The 26,022-nt window shown below is 42.0% G+C and overlaps 1 protein-coding gene across 3 annotated transcripts; it reads left to right on the top strand.

The window, feature by feature from the left end:
- The first annotated feature begins 40 nt into the window (after positions 1-40).
- On the top strand, positions 41-25,686 carry NCAPD3 (non-SMC condensin II complex subunit D3). Of its 3 annotated transcripts, none has more exons than XM_010723627.3 (35): positions 41-148; positions 469-623; positions 1,572-1,734; positions 1,845-2,029; positions 2,855-3,028; positions 3,447-3,508; positions 3,761-3,848; positions 5,043-5,176; positions 5,826-5,898; positions 6,411-6,536; positions 6,717-6,966; positions 7,488-7,547; positions 7,719-7,802; positions 9,873-9,946; positions 10,797-10,931; positions 11,664-11,884; positions 13,300-13,491; positions 13,799-13,896; positions 14,025-14,140; positions 14,701-14,808; positions 15,336-15,441; positions 15,536-15,643; positions 16,630-16,868; positions 17,556-17,635; positions 18,530-18,664; positions 18,988-19,121; positions 19,267-19,466; positions 20,054-20,164; positions 20,580-20,732; positions 21,451-21,611; positions 21,704-21,843; positions 21,960-22,037; positions 24,633-24,707; positions 24,804-24,864; positions 24,954-25,686. In XM_010723627.3, the coding sequence occupies exons 1-35, from the start codon at positions 85-87 to the stop codon at positions 25,063-25,065; spliced, it is 4,455 nt and encodes a 1,484-aa protein (XP_010721929.1). In that variant the 5' UTR covers positions 41-84; the 3' UTR covers positions 25,066-25,686. The 3 variants fall into 3 exon arrangements, with proteins under 3 accessions (XP_010721929.1, XP_031412725.1, XP_019478522.1); XM_031556865.1 differs by having other exon boundaries at positions 44-148; positions 453-623; XM_019622977.2 differs by lacking the exons at positions 41-148; positions 469-623 and adding an exon at positions 1,164-1,236.
- Positions 25,687-26,022: the final 336 nt, after the last annotated feature.

Raw genomic sequence — 26,022 nt, 5'->3', positions numbered from 1 at the left:
GCAGGCGCGCTGAAGGCGGAAGCGCTGGGATTGGCTGGCGCGGGAGTCGGCGCGCGATTGGTCGGTTCGAAGCGCGGCGGCGCGATGGCGGCGGAGGCTGAAGTGTCGCGCGTTGGGGCGGAGTGGCGGGTGCGAGACGTCCGTGAGGGTGAGCGGGTGGCGGTGGGGTAATGGCTGAGGGCTGGAACGGCCCTACGGGGGGAAGGGAGAGCGATGTGAGGCCGGATAACACTGTGAGGGGAAACGGGAAGGGCTGTCTGCGTGGTGGCGGCGGCGATGGTGTCTGAGGGGGATGTGTGCGGCCTTCGGGCCACAGTGAGGGCTGAGGGGGGTGGTGTTGGGGGTCGGGGGGGTTATGGGGTTGGTGCCCTCTGCCACTGCTCCGTGTGGCTGCTGTGCTCTCTGTTTGTTTGAAGTGTTTGCCTAAAACCTGTTTATCTGATTTGCTTAAGCCTGTTTTTCTCCCAGTATGGGTGAGCACGGTCTGGGACCTGGATTTCACAGAGACGGAACCCTTGGATCCCCGCATTGAAGAGGAGATCACGGAGGATGGGCTGGGTGCCTTCAGCTCTCTGTACCAGGCGCTTGCACCGTTTGCCACTGGCGACGACAAGAGCAGAGGGGTGAGGTGGATGGATGGCAGCGGGCTGTGCTGCTCAGCAGAGGCTCTGTGCCTTTCTGTTGCTCAGTTTGCCCTGTCTTGAATTTCACAGCAATATTTTACCATCAGACTCTCATCTGACATACTCACTGGAATGTTTTAGATGAAGCTAATTTGTGTGTTAAAATATATATACAAGCACAGTTTACTGAAATAGTGATGGGAAGTTTCAGCCTCTACAGCCATACCACCAACACCTGCCTCTGATGTTGGGGGCCAACATAAGAAAATAGGAGGCATTATTTTCGGAGCAGCCCTCTTCTGCCGTTGGTTACAATAGAGCATGAGAAAGCATTCTGTGTGTCCTTTACTTGAACTTCTTATATTCTGCTTGTGCATTCTACCGTGTGTGTGTGTGTGTGTAGTAGAAATGCTGAGTCACAGCTTGAAGCAATCATGGAGCACCTGGTGGAAAGGCAGGGCCAACCAAGGGGAGTTCAGGTGCATGCAGCCCTGCTGAGTGAACAGAAGGGGTGGAGCCAGGATCCACCCCTTCCCAGACCTCATTTTAAGGGTTAGCTGTAGAGGCAAGGGGATCTCTATGGAGATCCCTGCCTACCTGATGCCTTCCAAAGGTAAGCAAATATTTTTCCTTTGCTTCTGGATCCACAGCTGCTGCATTTGGGCTTGTTCTCATTTGCTGCAGCCCAAGACTTTGCTACCCTGCTGCTATTGCTGTACTTTACATCACATTATAGCATTACACACATGGAAGGAGATTTTTGTGTGGTATGGCTTATTTAAGAGAAGTTTATTTAGTCTTTTTTTAAATTAGTCTGTTCCCTGAATAAACACTTTTCTTGCAGTCAGTGTTGTACCTTTTTAATTAAGGTCTTTCCTTTGTGGATATCTTTGTAGAGAGCTATGTTATTGTTGGATTTCTTACTGCTGTTCTCGTATTTTGTTTTAGAATATCTGGCGTTTTCTTGTTGAAAACAACCTCTCTCGTAATGCCCTTGTGGCTGTGTGGCACCACTTTGTCCAGACAGGCCTGAATAAAAGAGCCAATGCACAACAGAGGGTTTATGCTCTCCATGCAGCTGGGTTGTACTTCTTACTGCTTGAAATTCCAGGTGAGTGAAGGGATTCACCTCCTCATTGTTGAATAAAGCATCGTTTGTTCTTGGAAGGGGTTAATACTCTTTATGTCCAGAAGATGGCTCATGTTTCCTTTCCTGGACAGGCAGTATAGCTCATCAGATGTTCCATGATGTGATGTTTGATAAATGTCTTCAAACCCTGACAAAATGCTGGCCTCAGGGACAAAATCTGATGAGGAAAAGGAAGAAGATGCATGCTGAAAGCTCTCAGACCAATGCAAGAAGAAACAGAAGAAAAGGAATGGCAAACAGGAATGGCGCCTCCAGTGTAAGATGTTTGTGTAATCTTCAGATGTAGATCTCTATTAGCAAACAAATCGTTGGCAAGCTATTTCAGTTTTAGGTCAGTGTAATATACTTTCTATTGCTTTTTCAGCCCTTGTTTTTTTTTCCTCTTAACTTTTTATTCAGCTGTTGATCCATGCTCTCAATTCCCTACCTATTATTAGGAATTTCTAGAGGTGTGATGATTCAACATCAGCTGCAGTTCTTTGACTGCTGACTAATAGAAAAATAAAGCTTGTATGTGATGTGCTGTTAGACAGTTCAGTAGCAGAGGGAGAAACTAATTGGTCTCATCTTCAAGAAACTCAACAAGGTTACAAATAACAGCTGAGTTTCTTTACTGGTGGGGTGTTGAGGGCTAAGTGCTGTGGTTAGCTGTATTCAGCTGACAATTCTGGTGTTTGTATGTTTGTTTTTCTAAGTGGCACTGAGAATTTCATATCAGAAATCCTGAGAGAACAAGCAAGGGAAGTATGGAGTAAATAGCATGGAAATCACTATGGGGTGAATTTCCAGGTGTCAGATTAGAACTGAGGTGGCTGTCTCTGGTTCTGAAGGACTTTATCTTTTAAAACCTTTGCAATGAGAATAAGCTCTGCTGGAGCTTTCTTGTATCCAACTTTCATCCTGTTGTCTGTTTTGCTATTACTAAGTGTGTTTCGCTAATCTGAAGGAAAAGATTGAGAGTTTTGGATATGAAGTATTGCAGGACCTAGCCTGGGAATTCTGGGAAGCACCAAAATCTGCAAGAGAGATCTGTCACTGCTGTGGGATGGGATGATTCTGTTTCTCTTATGTACCAATACAGATGGAAGAGGTATTTGAAGAGGAGGAGGAAGAGGATCTTGAGAACGTTTACTTCTCGACGGATGATCTTCTTCAAATTCGCAAAGCAATCTTCCTTCTTTTAAAAAACTTCTTAAGGTTTCTACCTAAGTTCTCCCTAAAAGAAAAACCTCAGTGCTTCCAGAACTGCCTGCAGGTAATGAGATTCCTTGAGCAGAACGTTATGTCCCCCAGCACAAACAGTCAGTGCACAATGCTGTATGGCCACAACGTGGGCAGTGCTGCCTTTCATAAGCTGCTCCCCCAAATAGATTGCTGTCTGTGAAGCTCAGGCAGGCTGTCTGCTCTGTGGCTGTCCCTCGTGCTTAGCATTTGCTGGCTACTGCAAGCTGGGCAGTTAGTGTTCCATTATAAGGTATCAATCCTCCCTGTAGCTGGGGGAGAGATGCAAAATATTGAGCCTGTGGGCTTTGGAGTCTGCTTATGTTCTGCTTTGACTGAGGGGCGGTGGTTTCAAAGCTAGAAAGGCTCACGTTCTCTGTTCTGGCATCCAAGCAGACCTGCACAGCTTGTCCTTATGTGAATTAGCTAAGTTTGGCTTTCTTTCCTTGCAGACTTTTGTTGAAATGACAAACTTTGAGCCAGTGGAACGCGAGTTTGAGTCTTCAGCAACAATGTGAGCAATTGCTTCTGACTGTTTAAACATTGCTTTAAAAAGTAAAGCCCTCAGTGCTTGTCTTGTTATTTTGCTTATACCAAAATGAAAGCATTGATTTCTTTTACTCAAGATAATTAGGATGTGTTCCACCTCGCTAACAGTAAACAATATTTAGTGAATATTGAATGTTTTCCAGTCAATGACCATGTTTAGTTGTAGTAAATATTTTTCACGTGACAGATGAAGATATCTCTGCCTTCCTTTGTTTAGGAACATTACTCATGCCAAGTATATCCCTGAGCTGGCCTACCATGGACTGTGGTTATTGTGTTCACCTCTACATGGCACAGAAAATGAGGTAAAATTTGGGCCAAATCTTGAGAGTTCTCGCTGCTTTATTGAAAAGCAGATGTTTCTTTCATTCTCTGCATGTTGTTTGGCTTGCATGTTTTTATTTTACATTATATTTACGTGTCTGTGTGTATGTTTGCTGGGTCAGTGACAAGATGCTTTTTTTCTACCCCAATGCTTATTTCTTTGACTTGCTGGGTGATGCATTTCATGTGCATTATGTTCTGTGCTTTAATGACTCTTGCCAAGTGAATCGAAAACGAAGGACAGCTGCAGTGGCATTAGATCTCAGATTCTTAATACAGAGAATTCCAAGGTACTGCCTTTGCCTGAAGTTTTCTTGTTTCCTGCTAGGTGGAGCTCCAGCACTGTTGGCTGGTGTGCTGTGGGGTTGGATTGTGCAGTGAAGCACGATGGGAAGTAGGGAAGTGTTCTGCTCAAATAATTATAAGCAGGACTGATGCTAATTCAGAGAATATTGTCGTCATGCAACATCCAGTTCTACCAGAAATCTCTCTGCAGCTTTACATTTTTTATTTTGTTAAATTATCAAGCACGCTGTGTCATCTCCTGCTTATCTGTGTGCTGCTCTTAGGAGATGAAGCTTTTGAACTGTGGGTGTGACTGTGCTGCTGTGCTTTGGAATCAGCATAATCCCATCTGAACTAGTTTTGAGCTAGCAAGCCAAGGTGCTTGTGGCCATCTAGTCAAGAAAGCCTGGAGCTGAGTACATGCTAACCTGATATACTTGCCTTAGTAGCTACTCAGATTCAGCAGCCAGGAAACCTGTATGTTTCAACCACCTCTGTTTCTCAGTGCAGCTTCTCAGAATGGTTTACATTTGTAGTATAAAGAAGATCCAATAACTCCCTCTTTCAGACCCGCTGCATCTTCCCTGTCTCTCCTGTTGGGCTGCTCAGTGAGGGTCAGGGACCACAGCATACCTCACCATCCTGAAGTGCAGCAGGGACGAAACACCACCACATGCATGTGAATGTTTGGAAAAACACCCTAGGAAAGCTATTTCTTGTATTATTGGTCCTCCTGCATTATTCTACCAGAGGTTTGTCAGGTGCTATTGTTCGGTTCAGAGTTATTTCATAAACATGGTTAAGAGTGCTTATCTACCTGCTCTGCTCAAGATAGATGAAGATCCATCTTGCTGCTGAAGATGAACTTGAAGATAACCTTTTCCTTCCAGATTCTTCGTTGTGTCTTCCAACGAATCCTCAGTGTCATTCTAATGGTGCAAGGTGGTACAGGTTCCAGACATGCGGTCCTTGCAATCACATCAGCTGTGATCAGTGCCAGGAATCAGGCTGTAAAATTCATCAGGTGAAGTACAAAGCTCTGGCACTACCCTTCCTGGGTAGGTCTGCTTTTTCTTCTGGCTGCCTTTGCTTTATTCTCTGGTTGATAAAGGGATGAGACAAACTGAGAATGACTTTGATGTTGTTTGCACAATTAAGGTTTAATTAAAATTTCTTTAATGTAAGTTTACTGAACTTGTTGTTGGAGGGGAAATAAGGAGCTGCTAGACAGTGAGTGGAGGCAACATACCTTCTGTGTTTTGCTTTCTATTAACATGCAGGTCACTTCTCTTGGGCTCTTTGCTGTCTCTTGCTTAAGGATATGTTTTGCCTTTGTTTGTTATTCTCCTGTGTAAGGATCCACGTTGTTCAAAAACACAGTTTGTGTAGAGTTCCCCAGACAGCATTCAATTAAGAAGATTGAGAATAAAGCAGCTTTTCATATTGCCCTCTACTTGTAGAAAAGTATTGGCAGAAATGTTTTCTGTCTGAAATGTTAGGTTAGTGTAGAAGGTAAGGTCTGCTCTCTGTCTCCTACACCAGCACTCGTGACTCCTGAATATGCCCTCTTCCTGACATTCAAAATGCATTTCAGAAGGAATGCCCTACGCTTGATTTTTGCTCTGTTATAAAAACAGCCTTACTTAAATGTGCTTGTTTTTTTTCCTGTGCAGTTCAGTAGTAGAGGAGCTGAAGGAAGCTGCCTTTCCTGTTCTTCGAATATTACTGCAGCATATCTGTATCAAGGTATGGTAAGTTTTGGTGTATATTGGGCTGAAAAACTTTGGCAGTAAGTGTAATAATTAGGAAATCTGTTTCCATGGTTTTTTATAAGGAAAGGAAAAGATTTTCCTTGTTGTCAAATGTATTAACAGCTTGATTGTGTTACATCCTGCGAGAGTGCTGACACTGCCCCACCTCAGTTACAATTAGTTGTGTCCCACTTCTGACGTTTCCAAAATGTGCAGTCCCTTTTAACACTGTTATTAGGGGAAAATGAGGATTATGAGAGCTCTCTGCTCAGGTAGAAACATTGCTTCTGGATTTAATCAAACTCCACCTTTGCTTTGGGGAATTTGCACTGTCTGTGGTGAGTGCTGAAGCAGTGACCCAGGAAGTGTTGGGATTGTTGTCCCAGTCCTTGCTGAATGTGCCACATTGCCCCATTAAATAAGTATTTCTCTTAAGACCTGTAATGCCCTCTGGCTTCTGGGACAAAGCATTGGAATATCACAGTGCAAACTGCTCTTGGTTTTCAGGTCCCAGATAAAGCTGATTATCGCACGTATGCTGCGCAGGCCTTGGTGAATTTGCTGAATAAACTCCCATGTATGGAGTTTGCTGACTTCATTGCTTGGCTCTATAAATACTCACTCCACACAAAAGTAAGTACATCTCCTTAATGTCCCAGACTTCAGCTACAGTAGTACTTTAGAGATGGCAAGCTTAGAATCAGTCCTGAATAGGGCTGTTATTGGTGCTGGCTAAAGGCAGGTGGGCTGAATAGGTAAGACCTATGTCTATTTTATCCATTAACAAAGTGCCTTGTGTGCTTATTTTTTCAGATTTCTTACAGAGTGTTTGCACTTGATGTAGCTTTAGCTTTGTTGGATGTGCCTGAGAGAAAGCTGGACTCCTCCGTGTCGCTGGATCACCAGAGGTTTCTGAAGCATAAGTTCTTAGTGCAGGTCATGGTGTTTGGCCGCTGCTCAGACAGAGCACCTGCAGTTCGTAGCAAAGCTCTAAGCAGTTTTGCCCACTGTCTGGAACTGAAAGCTGCTGCTACCTTGGATAGTATACAGGACCTGTTACAAAGTAAGCACTATCAGTAAATTACAAGATTGAAATATTTCTTGAACTGTCTGGGGAATAATTCCTGGGAGATAGTAGAACTGGTTGTCAGGATCTGTAATACCTGCACAGAGCACCCTTGGTGTTTGCCATAAAGGGAAGCAATAGATGAGTCTTACTTGTATCCTTACATTTGGAAGATGCTTATTTTGTGTACATCTTCTAAATAGATTACTCCATGAGATACCTCTGACAGATGTTCACTGAAAACTGAAATTGTACAATTAAAAAAAGTTAATTTTTGTCTGAGGGTTGATTAAATCTTGAGTTGCCTTTTGCTTCAGCTAAATTTGTTTCTTTGTGATTGGCATTCTGCACTCCCTTGGGTTTGGTAGAGGCCAGATGGCACAGTTCAGAAGCGTGCACACAGCATCGTGTGGTTGGATCACTTGCCTGAAAAAAAAAAAAACCCTAAAAATCAGAGTGACAGAATATGCTGAATGAGAACGATTCATTTAATTTCTTTTTTAATTTCTTTTTGGCAGGCTATGACCATGCAGCCTTGGAAGCAAACACAAACAGTGCGAGTTTGATGCTCAGTGAAGGTGTGGAGTCGTTCTCTTATGATAAGTCTCAGGCTTTTTTTGGCAGGCTGTTTTCTAAAAATATGTGTATCCATAAAATGTGGGGCATGCGTGAAGCTCTCTATTTAATGGTGAATCATGTGGAGTGAATGTATGCCTTTTTTATTCTTAAGCTTTTAACTTTTCTTCCAGCTGTGTCCAGTCATCCACTGAAGACCTTACCAACTTTCAGAACGATTGAGCTGACAAACAGCAGCAGTGCTGCCATGGTTGATGGTAGGTGATAAATTACACCAGTCTTTCGCATAGATTTTCAGAACTTTAATTAAAATTATATTTTCTGAAATTTGTTTACTGTTCATGTCTCAAAGAGTGGAGAGTTTTCTTTGTAGAGCTGTTAAAAAAAAAAAAAACACTTATAGGTGATGAAGGAGTGGAAGTGCTTGCTATACAGAAATGCTATTTCCACTTAAATTTGGAAAATACATTTAATTGTGAAATACTGGTGTTCATTTGCACTAATGTGGTAGCAGTAACTCATTGCAAAGCAGATAATTTATGCTTTCCCAAAAGGATGGTAATTGATGTGGGATGTAGTACTTGTAACTCCATAGATTTAAGGGTAATTAAACCTCTTGCTTCAGTGCACAAAGAACGGATATATTTTTGCTGCATAAAACACAGCACCTTTCACTGGCACTGTTATGCAGGGAACAATTTAATTCTCTGCAGCACCAGGTATTGGCTGATGTTAAAAGCAAAGTGTGAGGTGAAATGGACTGACGCTTGATGTCAGTCTGCTAGCTCTAATTTCTTAATGGCATGAAATCAGCACAAAAGTTGGCTTTCGTGGCTGTGATATTTCATTGAATCTCTTCTATGTGGAGGCCTCACATTTAGGCCTCTGTCAGCATCTTTGCTCTCAGTTGTTGCTATTCACCTCTCTTGAACTGCTGACAATTCAATTTACTGCTTAGCTCACATCCTGCCTCTGTGTCTTTGTTGCATTTCTCATGCTGCTCTTCGTGTGGGATCTCTCCATATCTTCATGAACCAGGCTCCTATCTTCCCTATTGAAAGCTTTCTTTCAAAACATTTTGCTGATAAATTTCATTAATCTGCTCTCTAAGATAGAAATATCCTTCAAGCCACTAAAGGTATTGTGTATTCCCTGTTCAGCTACAGACTCTGTGTGGCAGAGGATGCCTGGTTTTGTATCTGATACCCAGCTGAGCATACGCTTGGCACTTGGCAAAACAAATTAAGCAAAGGATTGGATCAAAAAGGGCTGTCTGAGGCTCAAGAGGATAGCTGAAAAACAGGCTTCTCAGAGCCAGTCAAGGTGCATTAGCAAAGCTGTCTGGCACACACTTGTTTGGCTTCTGCCTGTGCTAATTTTGCACTTCTGTGAAGACCAAACAGCTCGTATTTTAGAAGCAAAATAAATCTTTGCTGAGGATATTCAGAACTTGCTAAATGCACAAGGGCAAAGATAAGAAGGGTAGGGATAATCTGCAGGGTGAAGTATATTCTACAGAATATGCAGTGCCTGTCAGCCTATAAACACTCTATTCCCTTGCTAGTTCTCAGCCGTTTGGAACTCAGCGTTTATTTATTTGATTTTTTATTCCTATGCCACTATGCATAGAAATCCATGACAGCTGGCCAAAGTTGATCATTTTAGCAGATTTGGTCACCTTCACAAGAGCAGCGTGACTGTTTTCTTGGCAGTATCTTGCAAAGAAAAGGTTGAGTGCTTTTTCTGTCAAGCTATTCTCAGGAGCAAGACGCAGTTGCAGTTACCTGCCTGCTAAGAAAGCACCAGTCATGCAGATTGAAATCCCTTGGCTTCCTTTGGTTTAAAAAAAAAAAGCCTACTTTTAGACCTTATATTTATTGGTTCCTAATGACTAATGCTTTCTCTTAATGGCAACACGGTGGCTCTCCAGATGAATCTCTCAAAGTAAGAGGTTTCTGAATTTTGGGAGTTCAAAATGTTCTTAAGAAATGTTACTTTCCAGCTTTCAAGGCAACCTGACACCTTTTACATATAGAAATAAACGAATTGGAAGTCACAGATTATTTTTGCTGTGTTGATTGCAATCAAATGATTTGGTGTGGTGTGTTCTATGACTTATTGTCAAGATGAAAGAAGTTGGATTTTTCTTCCCCCTGTCAAAATGGCAGCTGCAAAGGAGAACCTGCATTCATTCTGTTTGTTGTTATGCTTTCAGTCTTTATCTCTTGCTCCTGTGAAAGTCTTGGGCAACAAACCGAGCACTGCAAAGTGTACTGGGGGTGGTCTGGGTGGGTGTTATAACTTCTTTTTATCCTGGGTTTGGATAGGAAAGGAAATCATAGCCCTGCTGAGACTGAGAGCTGGGGATGAGAAAACCACTGTGAGGAAATCTGCTCTCCAGGTATGGTGTTTTTTACATGATTTCTTGTTCTGCATGGTTACACAGAATGCCACTGGAACAAATAATTAAGCTGTAGTACTGCAGTGAATTGTACGTAAGTTTGCCCAGCTGTAGCTTCTTGCTATTCCCACTGAGTGCATTCAGTCCTTAAAAAGGTCATTTTTGCTAGTTCTTGATAAGTAAATAATGCAAGGAAGAAAAAGTGTTCTGTACTCTTTTGCTGGCATTCACTTATTCCATCATTTAGAAAAAGAGCCTCTTTCCAAATGTCAATTGGTATTTAACTTAAGCAACTTCCTTATAAACTGAGGCATAAGAGGTGCTTTGTTTGTTTCCACCTTGTTAGCAAAGAGTTTGGGCTATATCTAGCATCATTTTGAGGAATGCATTGCTTTTCTTCTTGCTTAACTTTTTAAATTAAGTGGTGAACTTTAAAAGGGATCATCTTCAATGTGAATTTCCCCTAGTTTTTCCCCTCCGGGTCCAATCACAATGAGAACACCTCAGGTCAAGGGTTTCTAGCTGTTTTGTTGTGAGGTTTTCAATTCTTTTCTCTTACTGGCAGGTGAAAGATGTAGGTCATAACAAGAGAAACACAGGCTTCAAAGGGGAATTGTAGCATTGACTCAGTGCAGAATTTTCCTATACAATCTGAATGACTGAGAAGATGTTCTCTTAGCATCCTGTACCAAGTACCAGTACTTAGAAATTATTAATGTTATGTATCTCACTGAAAGGGAAGCATTCTATTCCCTGTTGACTTAAATTAGAGAGAAATTTAGTTTTGATTCATTACCTGGTGCTCCTGGCCTGTATTCCCAACAAACTTATGCTAGCTTTTGACTTGCAGGTTTTTACAAACATCCTGAAACACAAAGCAATCCCTTGCACTGCAGAAGACTTGTCCACTCTGCAGGACCGTTGCAGGGACCCCGCTGTGTCTGTGCGGAAGCAGGCCTTGCAGTCTGTGACAGAGCTCCTCGAGGTGAGGAAAAGAGCAACACCAATTCTTATCCAGACCTGACGTAGCTGAAGTGGAGGTTAAGAGGATGAGGGCGCAGCAAATCACTTGTTCATTCACCAGATTTCACTTTATGGCTGTGTTTAAAACCTATATTTTTTATTTTCTTTTGACTTGGAAGCCATCACTTGCACAGACTTGCTGTTTATGTGGGATGCTTTCAACTGCTGGAAACACTTTTTTTTTTCCTGCCTGTTGATTTATGTGTCATGGAAGTGATGTTTATGTTGCTGTCCTTCTGAAATTTAAAAACCTGAATCATTTTGCTGAGATGCAGCATGCTGATGATGGCATTGTAATGTTTTTCCTTCTTTTCTATTTATTCTCAAAGGTTTGGTAACTTAGTCATGGAGCATAAGGTTTGTATTAATCAAAACTCTCTAGTTTTAGTGTTAAATCATCTGCAGTACAGTTTTATTGTGATACACTCATAATTATTTATGGGGTTTCAAAACAAAGTATTGCAGTACTTTAGCCCAGGCAGTTTGGTCATAGATACAATCTGTACTTTCTGCTGCCAGGGAAATAGGTTCTCTTGGTTCATGTGCTGCCACATCATGCCACTGCCTAATTGTAAGTTATTTTACAAGTTAATAGGTGAATCTATAGATGGCTTCTAGGCTTTTGTTGATCTTACCTGTGCTTATAGGACCACATCATAACTAAAGGATGTTTCTAACAGTGTGTTTCTCTCAGGCTCAGCACGATGATGTCCTGGTGCACAAGGCGTGGTTGACTGGAGTTGTGCCTGTTGTGATAGACTCTGAAAGTTCTGTTCAAGAAAAGGCCTTGGAATGCCTCGATCAGATTTTGTTGCAGCATATAAAACATTACAGTAAATTCAGGAGGGAAGACACAAAGCAGGTGCTGGCATGGGATCTCCTTACTTTGCTGACTTCAGAAAGCCAGGAGCTGAGGTAAGCGTGGCTGTCCTTCATTGTGGGCTCTTCTGGCATTTTCAAAACACTCCTTTGTCCAGTAGATCTCTTTGTTGCCTTTATTATCTTAGCATTCGTGGACAAAATCCAGATTACTTTATTAAACTTTTAATCCTATTAGAATATGCAGCTTTTCCTTTACAGTAGGAAATGGCTTAGTGACCAGAGGACTAAGATACAAGCATTATGTTCTCAGCTTTCCCATCCTCTGTGTGACCACGAAACAATAAGTGTCACAGTTCAAATGCACGTGCCACCTATTGTACTAGGGCAAAAAACTGAATTTATGGGGTGTTTTTTTTTTTATAAGCTATTTGCACTCTCTGCTCAAAGTAGACAATGAAAGTGCACATTGCTCTAGAGATGGCAGCTGTCATGCTGTGAGCTGCCTGTGTTGCTCTGCCAGTTCCTAGGACAGAGGAGCTGTCAAACATCAGCAGTTGGTGAGAAGAGTGCAGTTTTGCTTTGTGTTGAGTGTTTTGATTTGCTCTTCTTGTTACCTGTGCAGTCTCCCTGAACTCTGGTGTTCATACACAGGAATGTCACTTGCTATTCTTGATGTGCTGGTAGCAGCGGGAATGTTAATAAATGGAGGTGTTCTGATGACAGAAGTAAGAGAGGCTATAGAAGGAGAGGAGAAGATCTCCTCTTATTAATTCTGATGTGCAATATGTTACTTGTCTTATGACAAATGGAATGATTCTGTCTGATTGCAGAATGCTGTGGGATGAAGCAGAAGAAATGGACTGGTACAGTATGACAAGGACGCAACATTGATTAAAGGCAGTTGTATGTTTATTAGTCAACAGGGCATAATAGCTCAGAAATAGAAAATGTGATACTGGTTGTGCTGCCTTGCCAATCTGTAATACTGTCAGCGTTCTAATTTAGGCTATTTTATGACACAGTTTGAAGATTCATGGTACCTTTATTTCGTGACCTCTGAGTACCTTGCAGCTTGATATATCTTAGAATAAATCTGTCACTGTGAAATGGGTAGCTAGAGTTAAACAGAAGAATGCAACTGGTGCAGTCCCATTAAGGATGTTAAATAAAAACTGCTAGGAAGTCTTTGGTACAGGTCTTTGGTAGTTGAAGTATCTGCTTGATTTGTTCTGATACTGGTTCCTCTGATAGACACACTCACTCCAGATCTGTAGTGCATCAGGATTGATCTGCACTGCAGCCATCACAACTGCTAACAGAAAGAGTGACTGACAATAAAACGAGTAGCAGAAATCCTGATGTATACTGGGTAGAAGGCAAGTGAAGTGATGGCAGCCTTGTGCTTCACTGTCTATCCTGGACAGATGTTGGATTTTGCTAGTGGTGTCCAAGATCTCAAGAGTTTTGTTCACTCCTTGCTTATCTTGCTTTCTTTTTCTTTCTTGTAGCTGTTATATGAACAAAGCTTTTCATATTTGGTCCCAGCAGAATAAATTCTCCTCTACTTTCATCAATAATGTGATGTCTCATGTGGAAACAGAGCATTCTGTACCAGCTTGGATGTTGCTTGCTAAGGTGGCAAGTTCTTCACCCAAGCTGGATTACTCCAAGGTCATTGAGTCCTGGTACATTGTCAGCAGGTATGTGTGTGCTTTGAACTCCTCTATTCTGTAGGGAAGAGGTGGAGGTAAAGATGAGTGAGTGAGCACTACCTGCCCTTCCATAGCTGCTTAGATCAACATTCTTTATTCAAGCAACCACGTTCTGCAGGTAGGAGGCAAGCAATAACCCACAGATTTGTGCAGCCATCAAGTCTTACATTGAGCTTTTTGAGTTTTCATTTGGTTTGATAAGTCTGCCTTGATAGAACTTAGCCAAGATGCATGGGTTTTCTGTGCTGTGGTGGTTTTCCAAAGCTTAAATTTTGTCTGCTATGCTGTTTTCCAGGCAACAGAACACGATCAATGATACTACAGGACATATACTGTCTGTCATCAGTCATGTTGCAAAGCACCTTCCTAGAAGCACCTGTGAGAGGCTGATTGGTGAGTGGCCCTGAGAAACTGAAGAGTGGAAAGCACAGTTCACTTTTGTCTCCCAGCTAAGAGTTATTCTCCAGGAATTGTTGCCTGGCCTACAAAAAACCCCATGTTGTGTGTCATCTCCTTTTCAGATAGCATCAAGCACTGGCTAAAGGAGTTTCAGTGTCCCCTGGAGGTGATTAGCCCAGCTGTGGAATCTCTGCAGAAGCTCTGCTGTGCCTATGCAGGTGTCCCAAAGAAGACACAGGTGTGGCTTAAAATGCTTCTTTTAAAATAGTTTGTTTCGCATGTGTAAGGACTGACACTTGAAGGCAGCATCTGTCTCCAGTCAGTTGGTTGATTGTCTCACTAAGCACAGAGGATCCAGCTCCAGCCACTCAAATCTGTTCTACTTAGCTGCCTTACTTGGTGTACTGCAGTTTTGCTGGAGAGCCTCCTGTAGTTAAGGGTGAATTTGTAAGAGCTCTTTCCTCAGAGGCTTTCTTTGTTTAACAGCTGAAATAGCTTGTGCTGACCTTCTGTCAACTTACAGCATTCCTAAAGCAGATCTTCACTATCAGCTATTCCTAAGGCTTGCTCCACTTGAAAGCTATAAGCTTACACTATAAGCTCAAGCTATTCTACATCAGAGCTGCTGCAGATACTTGTATTTTCCTAGGCCTCTTTAATGGGCCCAAGCCCAGAGTTAGTAGCACATCATATGCATGTAAAGACTTTAAATTAGGGATTTATGTGTGGAGATGGTAAACAGAACATAGCCAAGATGTTAATGAAGTGCCTAATTAATTTTGTTTTATTACGGAACAGGAGCTGCTCAACCAAGTGTTTGGAGACTTAATATCCACGTGTGAAAGTTATATTTCAAATATAGTTCTCAAAGAGGATGGAGCAGAGCAACTGCAAGAAGATCTCTTGGTAAGTTTGGTTCCCCTTTGTGGGCTGGTCAAAGGATGAGCATGTTCTCAAAATGAGGGGTCTGTTAAGTTCATGGCAGTAACTGTTACACAGGAAAATCCTGATGTAGGTGCTTCTGTATGGCAAAGGAATCTTGTCTCTATTGGCCTGGAAGCATTCAGCAGTTTGGTACCTTAGAAATAGCTCTAAGGATGTGATAGCCCATGTATTTTCAATAAAATGAGGCTTTTTCCTTTGCTTTTCCACTCATGCTCTTTATAAAACACTTTGGAAAGTCTGTAAGATGTGTAGGAAATGTTAAGGTTTACTTTAACATTATTAGTATACTGGGGGGAGGCTTTGTGTATTAAACACACACACCACTTATGTTTCAGAGCTTCACTTTTTGTTTGTTAGCTGCTGCCTTCTTGAAAGGACTGAGGGAATTGTAAGTTGTTTTTGGAGAAGTAACCATGCTGACTCCTGCTGACTTAATTTGCAGCTCAGCCATGGCCTTTAGTCTGCAGTGTTGCTTTTTCTTTCTGTAGGTGAGGCACCTCTTCCTCCTGGGTGAGGCTGCACAGCTGTGTCCAGCCAAAGTGGAGAAACGCATCTTTCTTTTGATCCAGTCCATTCTGGCTTCTTCTGAACAGTGTGAGGCTCTTTCCCTTCTGCCTTTAATTTTCCTTTTATGAACAATGCTGTTTCCCAAAAAGCATGTTTTCCTTCCTGACCCGTCCTTTCTTAGTGTCTAGTTCTCCTGATGGTGAGGAAATACCAGCTTCTCAGCCACTGTCCCAGTTCAGAGGATCAGCCATGCCTCCAGTGATCAGAGCTCATGCATTCATTACTCTTGGTAAGTGCTGTCCTGCAGTGAAAGAATGCTCTTATATCCAATTCCCACCCTTCCTTTTGCTCTCAGCTTCAAGTTCTGTTCAAAAGCCATGTCAGCTCTAACAGATAGATGCAGCACTCAGTGTTTTGTTTTGCTTCTGTTTGTAGTGTTTAGCAATGCAAATATCCATGGTAACAAGTTGCACAAACCATAAAAATCTATGAGACTGTTTTTCAAGTCTGTTAATGCATTTTTCCTACATAGTATTCTCCAGACATATATGCTGTCCTTGTACTCAGAATTGGTTGCTGTCTAGCTGAGAGATCTTGTAATTTGTAGTAGGGTGCTCAACAGAGGGTGAAGAAAACCTGATGCTTTTGGTGCAGTGTAGATCAGAATTTCTATATGTAGTTCTTCTTAGTATGAATGACCAAACTTCTTTGTGATAGAAACCTGGTCAAATCTGCAATGCCTGTATAAAAAAAGAGTGCTAAGTGAAACTTTGGGTATTGTAGCTCTGCTGTAGAGATGAACAAACCTCATATCTGTTGCAGATAGACAGAATCGTTCTTTCCTTAACTGCTTTGGGAACCTTAATACTTCTTGTACCGAGCTTAGAAACAGTTAGGAAGAAGTGATGTTAGAATGCAGGCTATTTTATTTTAAGTTGGTTTAGTAATGCTCTTAGAGGTGGGTGTCTCCCTGCGATGCCTGTGACAGCTGGGGCTGTTCTTTTTAGCTGCTTTGAATAATACCCTGTACACAGGAATAGTTTGCTGTGAAGGAGGGAGTTTGGCATAGAGACCCACACTATAGGTCTAAAAAGAGTTTGGAAGAACTCCTTGAAGTATAATTTCTTGGAGAGGTTATGCAGATTGCTCGTCAAGTTTCAGCATATGTTTCACGTTTATTCACCTGTTTACTCCAATTCTTCTCTTGGCTCAGCTCGGACTGGGGGTTAGGAAGAATATATTCACAGCACTGACAGCCTCATCCCTATCTCACAGGTAAATTGTGTTTGCAGCATGAGGATCTGGCAAAGAAGTGCATTGCAGCTCTGGCTCGAGAGCTGGAGGTGTCACACGACGTGGCTGTGCGCAATAACGTCGTCATCGTTATGTGTGACCTCTGTATCCGCTACACCACCATGGTGGACAGATACATCCCCAACATTTCCTTGTGCCTGAAGGACCCACATCCCTTCATTCGGAAGCAGACGTTGATTCTGATTACCAACCTTCTGCAGGTAACCAGAGGTCCTCTTCTGTCGTGCTGAGCACTGACCAAGAGGTCTATGCTTATAGCTGGATTCTAGAGCATAGCTGCAATGTAGCTTAACTTATGAAGACTTCAAGCGTGCATTTTGTTGCTTTCTCTCAAGGTGGGCAAAAAATCAATGACACTTAGCACAGCTGGATAACAAGATTATTTTTATTCAGTGGTTATCTCTTTTTCTTATCTTGGTCTCTGTGAATTCCCTTCCATTTTGCTCCTATGTGAATGAATGTACTGAGTATCACAGCACTTTTTTCCTCTATCTCTGCTTATTGTTTTAAAGTTGTGAAAGTGGAGAGGCTGACAATATTTGCCCCTTCAGTGTTCATGTGAAGCCAAACAAAGCAGATTCAGAGTGTATTTGGCTCTGAAAACAGTGTTGAAGAGCATCTGTGCCTTTGGCATTGGAAAGCAGATTTTTCTTGATTCTCCTTTTTTATTGGTCTGTCTGGTGAACCTGGATGCTGTGTGCTTATTCTGCTTCAAGCATCTCCTAGAACTGTATTTTTGAGGTTTATTTTCTGTACGTAGTGGTGAAGTTGTGTAGCTTGTTTATTTCTCAATGTATATTCTGGCAGACTCCATCAGATACTGCTCTGTGAAGATTCATGAGTTTTTCCTGGTTCAGGCTAACTTACCATCTGTCCTTTTATTATAGGAGGAGTTTGTGAAATGGAAGGACTGTCTCTTTTTCCGTTTCATTAGTGTCTTGGTGGATCCAAATCCAGATATTGCCAGGTAAAATACTCATCTGTAAAGTAGTGAAGGTGTTGAAGGTGTTTATGCCTTGTTTTTAAGCCTTTTTAAGCTTTCTGTCACATTCTGTAGTACTCTGACATAGCAGAATTGTGCACACTGTTCATAAGTACACATTCGTGAGGTTTTTGTATGTTTCAAAGTCTCAAACTGCTCTGTTTTGTGGGAAATGTGAGGCACTTTCCTCCAAGGATGGAAGATTGTGTTGATGCCAGATGCAAATGAGCCTTGGACAACTTTCTCTTATTTCTGCCTGGAACATCCAAACTGATGTTTGGTCTTTCCAGGGCTGTCAACCTATCATTGCTTACAAGTGCATGTTCACACCTGCTCTGCTTTTTTTTTTTAGTATGCAAAAATGTCTTTCCAGTAGGTGGTGGCATTGCAGCATCTTGTTCCTTGAATTTTAGCTGTGGAACACACTGCTATTTCATTGGTAGCTTTTTTCTTTGCATCTGCATTCAGAGGCTGTATCTGTATAAAAGTACTTTCTTCAAGCCTGAGATTGACTTTCACCTCTTGCCAGATTTTCGGTGATTAACTTTTTGCAAAGTGCTGTGTTTCAGGGACTTTACTCATAAAGGTAATGAAAACACTGTGCCTGCATTCAAGTTCAGATTTATTTCTGTCTCTGTTTTAATGGCAATAAGTGAGTAGTACTGTGGATGCTGGAAAGTGTTATTTTCTTGAATGAAAAAGAGTTTAAGGTCAGTAAGTTAGAATTGTTGTTCAAACCCAAGTGTAACTGGGCAGGAATTAAATGGGGTATTGAGGGAGACTTGGGAGTAGAGAGCTCCTCCTGTACTGCTTGTGACCCTCTGCTGTGTTTCGGGGTGACTTTCAGAAGCTGCCTGGTAAGTTCTTTTTCCTTTCTAGGTTTGCAGAGTTCTGTTTGGTGCATCTCTTGCTGAAGAGGAATCCAGTGATGTTCTCCCAGCACTTCATTGAGTGCATCTTCCATTTCAATAGCTATGAGAAGCATGAAAAGTACAAGTTCCCACAGAGTGAGAGGTCAGCTGAGCACGTTTCTACCTTCTTAGTGCTGAATGATGGCCATGCAGCCTTTGGTAACAGAAGGCATTTGTGGCACTTAACATTATGTATGCAATGTGGGAAAACAGCTCAAAGAAATGGTGTTAAATTAAGTGTTCTGCTTTCTCCATGAGACTTCTGGGAGGACTTCTGCATGTAATTTGTGGGAGTGTGTGGTATCCTAGCATATTTATGGGTCTTGAAAGTGACGTGCAGATATTCCTTGTTGATTTTAAGTCTTACTATTTTTGTGAGATCGCATAATGTGACTTAACCATGTAAAATGTCTTTCCCTACTACAGGGCAAAGAATCTCTTCTCTCTGAGAGGAAAAGATAACAAAGAGAAAAGGATGTATATCTACAAGTTCCTACTGGACCATTTTACAGATGAGCAGAGGTTCAGCATTACGACGAAGATCAGCCACAGTGTCCTGGGTAGGGGCCACCTTTGGGCAAACAACTTGTGTCTATTTAAAAAACAAAACCATAAGGCTGTGAGTCCTATGGTGTTATCTTTCTGTCTTTCCTGGCACTGCTTTTTCCACTAAAGTGATTTTTACTTCTTCCCTGCCTGTTCCAGCATGCTTTGTGGATGGGGTCCTTCCATTGGACATGGAAGCCAGTGAGCTGCTCTCAGATACGTTTGCTATCCTTAGCTGCAAAGAAATCAAGCTCTCAACTATGAGATCAAAACCTGATGAAGACATTCAACCTGATGAAGATGAAATGGCAATGGCTAATGCTGTCATGCAGGCAGCACAAAAAAAGCTCATCTCACAGGTGAATGGCACTTGGATCTGGGTGGGGAGAGGACTGTCCACAGTGCTGAGAGGAGTTTTAGCTTTCTGTATTGGAAAGACTTGTCAAGCATTATTCAAGTAATGTAATGGTGCCAAGGACATACAGTGCATGTGTGTTGTTATTCAGGCTCTGTCTGTAGATTCACTCTGCCCTGAGGGCGCTGTGTATTGCAAAAACAAGATGTTAAGGCTAGATTTGTAGCAGACTGTTGTACTTGCAGGGTCAGTTGGACTGATCAGAAATGCAAAAAAAAAAAAAAAACAGCTTTAATCTGTTTAAACTTGTTCTACAATCTCCTATTGTTAAAGCATCTGAGCCTAAGTGGTTTCTGGTGCACCTTTAGACAGTTTGCTTTCAATGTGCAAGCAGACTCAGTGATACCTCTTGAAAGACTTCCATTTAGGTTAGAAGCCTAACCTGCACGCATGTAGTATAAAAGTGGGCTTAATTGTGATAATTGCGATGCCATGAAGAAGTAATTCCTTTCACTTAGGCCATTCATCTAACAATGGAGTGATTTCTCCTTTATTGTGTCTTGTAACTGTTTGTGCCTTGTTTAAACAAAGGTTCAAAAGAGGAATTTCATCGAAAACGTCATCCCAATAATCACTGAGCTGAAATCTTTGATGGAGCGGAAGAAGATCCCAGCTCTTAGGGACCTTATGAACTACTTACGGGTAAGGAGAAGTGTTCTCTTGTTGTTTTTTCTTCTCCTCTTAACTTAATGTGTTAGATACATAACCAGTAATGGAACGAACAGCCTTCTTAGAAGGAAATTTGGAAGGCATACGATGTTGTGACACTGCCACTGTGTTAAATAAAGCAGGAGGTGGAGGGATTTTAGATTCAGATCTCACAGTGTGTTACGTGTGAGCCTCCTCATGGAATGTGGGCAGAAAGCTTGAATGCTGGAAAGGTTTTTCATGTTCTGAAGTACAATTTGGAATTTAAACTCTTAGTCTGTTAAAAACACCTCTGCTCTACCAACTGGTATTTCCTTTTGCACTTAAAGCAGCTGTGATGTGAATGGAGACATGAATCAGTAGTCAGGAGAGATTTCTGAAAGGGTTTAAATATTCTTTATTGCTGCAGGAAATGATGCAAGACTACAGAAATGAAATTAAAGAATTCTTTGCTGTGGACAAGCAGCTGGCAGCAGAACTGGAGTATGATATGAAGAAATACGAAGAGCAGCTGGACAAGGAGAAGTCAGACCAAGAGCACATCTCACCATCACAGGCAGAGGTTGGGCCGTTAACTCTGTATGCCTTCTGTCTGCTCTGCAAAAGTTTGAGCACAAATGACACCCAAATTCCACGCATATGGATGTTGTAATGCTCTCATACTTCTGTGCATTTGCTGACAGAGGCTTTGGTTTCAAAGTCATTTAATATTAGAAAAACTGCAAACAACACGTGTTCACCAGAGACAAGTAACAAACAATTAGTGTAAAAGTAATTCAATTTAAAGGGAAGGACAAGTCTAATTTTCCACTGTCTGTGCTTACATGCTGTCACTCTCTGTTTCCAGAATGATAAAGATGATAAATGGGTCAAAAAGAAAAGGGTTTATTCTGGCTGATTTTATACTTAAATGGAATGGAAACTTATATCTGTGCTAGTGATGCAGATCTTTTTTTAAGTCAGTGTGCTTGGCTCGATTGTCCCAAATTATTTGAGATACCTACCTTAAAATGAGATGATTTTTACCCTGGCAGCTCTTTTCTTTTTCTGCTGACCTAAAGAAGCACCTAAAATAGACCTTTAAACTAGAATACACATATCAAAACTTACTGTTTGCTGCTCGCTATAATTTTGGCCAGTGAATTCTTTCTCCCTAGTATCCATTTAAGTCCATCACACAAAGGATTCAGTCACACAACAAGCTGTTCTGTATGTCTGCTATCTAGAGTTGTCTGCACTTGTGTCTGTTTTTAGATTTGCTCTTTTCTTTCTTTCTGTAGCAGCCTCTATGTTTGGAGATGCCCTTACCTTCTGGTGATAACGCCCAGTCCTCTGTGAGTGGGAGGCAGCTCTCATCCCCTGGATCACTTCCTTCCTCTGTGCCTTCTGAGTTTACTACACCTAGAGCTGATGTTCCAAAGCAGCCCTTATATGGCCACAGGTATGGGTTTCTGTTTATATGTCATGTCATGCATTTCATCTGGGCTTGCAGCAATAAGTCACTTCAATGCTACTCTGTCTTTTGCCCTGTAGGCCAGCATCCTTGAGCACACTTGCCATCCTGAACTCTGCCTGGAAAGCAGTAGAGGCCAGAAGCAAGCAACGCAGCAAGAGTGCTGGGGGGATTTTATCAGCTCAATCACTTCCACCAAGTACAGCTAACAGCAAGCAAGGTAGAAAGATTGCTGCAGACTTATTCAGTGCTGGCCTGGGTCTAGTTGACACAGCATGGTTGTTAGACCCACGAGGTCTCTGAACATTTCTATTCTTATTTTCTCGTTATATGTAGCTTCTTTTCAAAGTGTGAATCAGCTGTCTACTGGAGCACACATTCCTGTGGGGGGCCGTGCAATCAGCACACCAGAACGTAAGTAACCCAAGAGAACCCTTTCCAAATTGGGCTGAGTGCTCCTTCTTTAAGAGAGGTAGCGATGTGGGGCTTCCCTGAAGAGCAGAAAAAACTAGTCAGGATTAGCTATAGATCATGTACTTATCTAGATGGCTGTGGTAAACAAGAATTACTCTGAAACTGAAGATCTCGTGGGAAAGGACACTGCAATATGGTTTTCATTTATACATCACAGGGTGTTGCAGTATTGAATCAGTGCACGAAAACATTTTCAACAGCCCAAAATAACAATGAACCTACTGCCCTTTCTTCTTTTTTAACTGTGGATTGCTGAGAAGGCATGTTGTCCTTCTTCAGCAGGTTACGTTGCCCAAGCCGTGTGGGATTCTGTTGTCCCTTAATTCTCAAAATGTAGTTTAACACTTCTAGACTGAATTACAGAACCCTGCTGTAGGGGGAAATACTCGGGGTTCAGTCCCTTTCAGCTGTACAACAGGAGATTCCTTTGTCCAAACAAAAGATCCCAGGTGAGTTGTGACCTGCTTCTGTCACTAGAGCAAGCAGTGAGCTGTGTCAATTGAGATCTGCTCAAGGAGGATTAATAACCTGCACAGTCATTTCTGAATGTTCTGCCCTAAGGAAGAGCTGAACTGATCTTTAGAGAAGGAATGATGTGTTTTTCTACTCTGCTGTAGGCATTAAAGTGAAAATACATAATGATGAATCTCTAGTACACAAATTGTGAGTCTGCTGTGCTTATATCCACTGCAGCTGAATTGCCATCTCACAGAAGTTGACCTTCAAAAGCTATGCTTTTTTGGTATGTTTTTTTTTTCTTGACAGCATTCTGCAGTCTTACAAACGAAGCTGATTTTCAGCAGATTTCCTTTATGTCAGTTCATGGGCACACTGAACTCCTTTAGGTCTCTGTTTCTCATTACGTTAAACTCCCTCCCCTGCTCAGGAGTGAATTCCAATTAAGCTAGGAGTCCAAGTGAGTGTCTGACAGGTCAGTTGTCATTAGGCAGTAAATTTTTGTGGGGCAGGGATGATGATCTAGAAATACAGGTGAATGTGGTTTTCTTGCCTGTGTCTGTGCAAATACCTGACCTGCATGCACACAGGAGAGCCAGCGGCACGTAGCCAATAAGGCAGTCAGCTGTGTGGCAGTCTGCAAATACCTGACATCCACGAGCAGGCAGGAGCAAAGCAGTGGCAGTGATGTGCATCCACTGGAAAATCTGGCCCTCTCCTCCCTGTATGCTCCACTGTTTGGCTCGATTTGTCTGTCTCGATGTTTCTCCTCGCTGACTGAACAGCAGGCAATGATCTTTGTGCAAAAAAAACGAGGGTGTGTTTTTAGAGAGCAGAAATCTTTAATTGCCATATCTCTGTCTGGAAGCTTGCATGGCTGTTTCTCTTAAGCATAAGCACCATATGGCATGCAAGGAGGAAGAATGTTAATCTGCAGTGGTACTGAGGCTGAATTCCTACTTAGTTTCAAGGCAGCATGCATCCTTTGGTGGAGAGACAAACTGTATGAAGCGGTATCATCACTTCAGTTACTTTTGTTGAACCATCTGCATGGTGCTGCTGGGTCTTGCAGGCTGACAGACAATCAAAAGAAAACATTTTTTTTCCCCCCAGGTGCATTGTTCTAAAACTGTTGGAGATGAAGCTCTTTGTAAATCATTTTGTACTTGAGAACAACAGCTGCCTCTTTATCTTACTCAACTGTTCTGTCAGTCTGTCCTCCCTGTCTGTCACCTCCTTATCTCTCCTGCTCGTTACTTTGAGAATGGCTGAGTGGGTCTGGACAAGTGTAGATTTATTCACTGTGATACATAAACACATGTTTTGGAGATAATACCTTTCTTTGATTGCAAGGGAAGCCTCACTTGATGGCAGCTCTTTAGCAGAGCTTCCATTTCCTACCCAATAAAGCATTTTCTACTGTAATTCCTTGTGAAGGTTTCTGGGAAACAGGAGCATAAAACAGAGAGCTGAGAGAAGAAAAATCTGAATACTGTGACATCTCTCCTGAGATAAATGACAGGAAAGTGACAGCTGACAAGTATGGGCTGTTCAGGCAAGCTAAATTCTACCTAGTTTCCCTGTCAAGTGATTCCTTGTCTGGCTGCAGACGGTTCCTCTTGGAAGGGCTGTTCAAATCCTTTGTCATTCTTCAGGGGCCCCACGTTCTGCCCTGACTGGGCCACGTAACTGGTCTGACTGGGGTGCTGAGAGCAGTTCATGAGGTGCTGTGATCTTGGATGATGTCTAAGCTTCAATGGGAGGCGTGGCTCTAGTATCTAGCACAGGACAAGGAGGTGCACCATCGAGGTGCCACATGTAAATTAATTCCCTCCATATACAGGGAAGACTGTAATTCAGGAGTATGAACCTTATGTGCACTGATGGCCCATCAGATCGGCGTGTTGTTTGGAGGGGCACTGAGATCTGCTGGGTTGGAAAAGAGAGATGCTTTGCTTAACTGCTTGCAGTTAACTGGATATACGTATTCTATGTAACACCTGAGTGTTAGTTATACTGCAGCATGTCTTCCCTCTGGCTGTGTCACAGGCAGCTGGCTCATGTGTTTTTTTCTTTCAGAGACCATCAATGACTTGACTTTTGGTGCTGGGGTCAGTTACATCAGCTTGACACACACACCTGGTTCAGCTCAAGGCAAGTTACCTGTGATTCTAGCTCAAGGAGAGTAAAAACACAAATGACCAAATCTGTGGCGTTTTAAAAACATGAAAATATGTGCATTATTTGCAGAGAATAAAGAGGCTGAGGAGCAGCCGGGAGATATTATCTGTTTGACATCACCAGAGAAACTGTAAGTTCAATCTAGATCTGAAACAGTGACCACAGTGAGAAGGAATGCTAGAGTGCTTGAAAATAAATGGTGACTTTGTTTCTTCCTAGACCATCCGTGCCACGGGAGTGGAAAGTAGAATCTCCAGCAAGGAGAAAAAGCAGTCGGAATGTCCCTCTGAGACGGTCCCAGTGGAGGACTCCTCTGAAAACAGAAAACTGATCCTTTCAATGAACTTTTTGTACAGAATCTTCATCATGTTTTGGGAAATTTGTCCTTTTACTCTGTAATGACAAATCACTGTGGACAAGTGTCCTTCCTTGCCTGTTTTTGTTCAGATTTTACATGTCTAGAGTACGGACATGCAAAGTCTGCGTTAACATGTATTATAAACTGCTGCTGCTGTTGGCAAAGCTCAGTGAAGTGAGGAAGTGAGAAAGCTCTAGTATTAAGGGAGGTTTGCAATTCACTCACAGGATGTATAATTTGTCCATTTGGAAAAGTAAAAGCATAATGTTGGTACAAGCTTAGCAATAAATGCATTTATCCCAGCGTGCAGGAAATTGAGTGGCTCAGCTTATTCACTCAGTCCCTCATTGGTGATGAGGGTGTACTTGGTGATACACTCAAACTGCTTTAATTTGAACAAAGGTGGAACAGCTTGTCACTGCCACACCCCTAGATCTGGTAATTGCATGCTACATCACCTCTTATTTGTTGTGCAAACTCCTATGCATGTGAACAACCTTCATGTTCTTTTATACAGAATATTTCCATTCTTGAACTGTGCTATTTCCAATTATTAAGATTTTATGAAAATAAATGGTTATAGAATTAATTCCACCCACAACTTTTCCATTCTTTTTGATACAAGTTATTAAAGCAGGATGTGAGTAACTTGCTAAAATCAAGGTTGGTAAGTCATATACGTGCATAGCTTTGTGCTCTGTCCAGACACCTTGTTTATCAGAAATGTGCCTGGTGAACACTGGCTTCTGAATGCTCCTGCCTCCCTCTGATGCCTTTGTAATCCTAACTGAAATTTTTCAGTTGCTAATTTTTATTACAGAGCTCTTGCCCCACATTTCACTGCAACTGGAAAATGGGACCTGTTGTTTGTGCTGATTTGTCTTAACCAAGAGGAGATCACAGGACCACAGCTGGCTTTTCTGCACAAAG

Source organism: Meleagris gallopavo, chromosome 26 (genome assembly GCF_000146605.3).
Source record: "Meleagris gallopavo isolate NT-WF06-2002-E0010 breed Aviagen turkey brand Nicholas breeding stock chromosome 26, Turkey_5.1, whole genome shotgun sequence".
Lineage (NCBI taxonomy): Eukaryota > Metazoa > Chordata > Aves > Galliformes > Phasianidae > Meleagris > Meleagris gallopavo.
The sequence above is the reverse complement of the archived record's forward strand: the minus strand, read 5'-3'. Positions and strand labels throughout refer to the sequence as shown.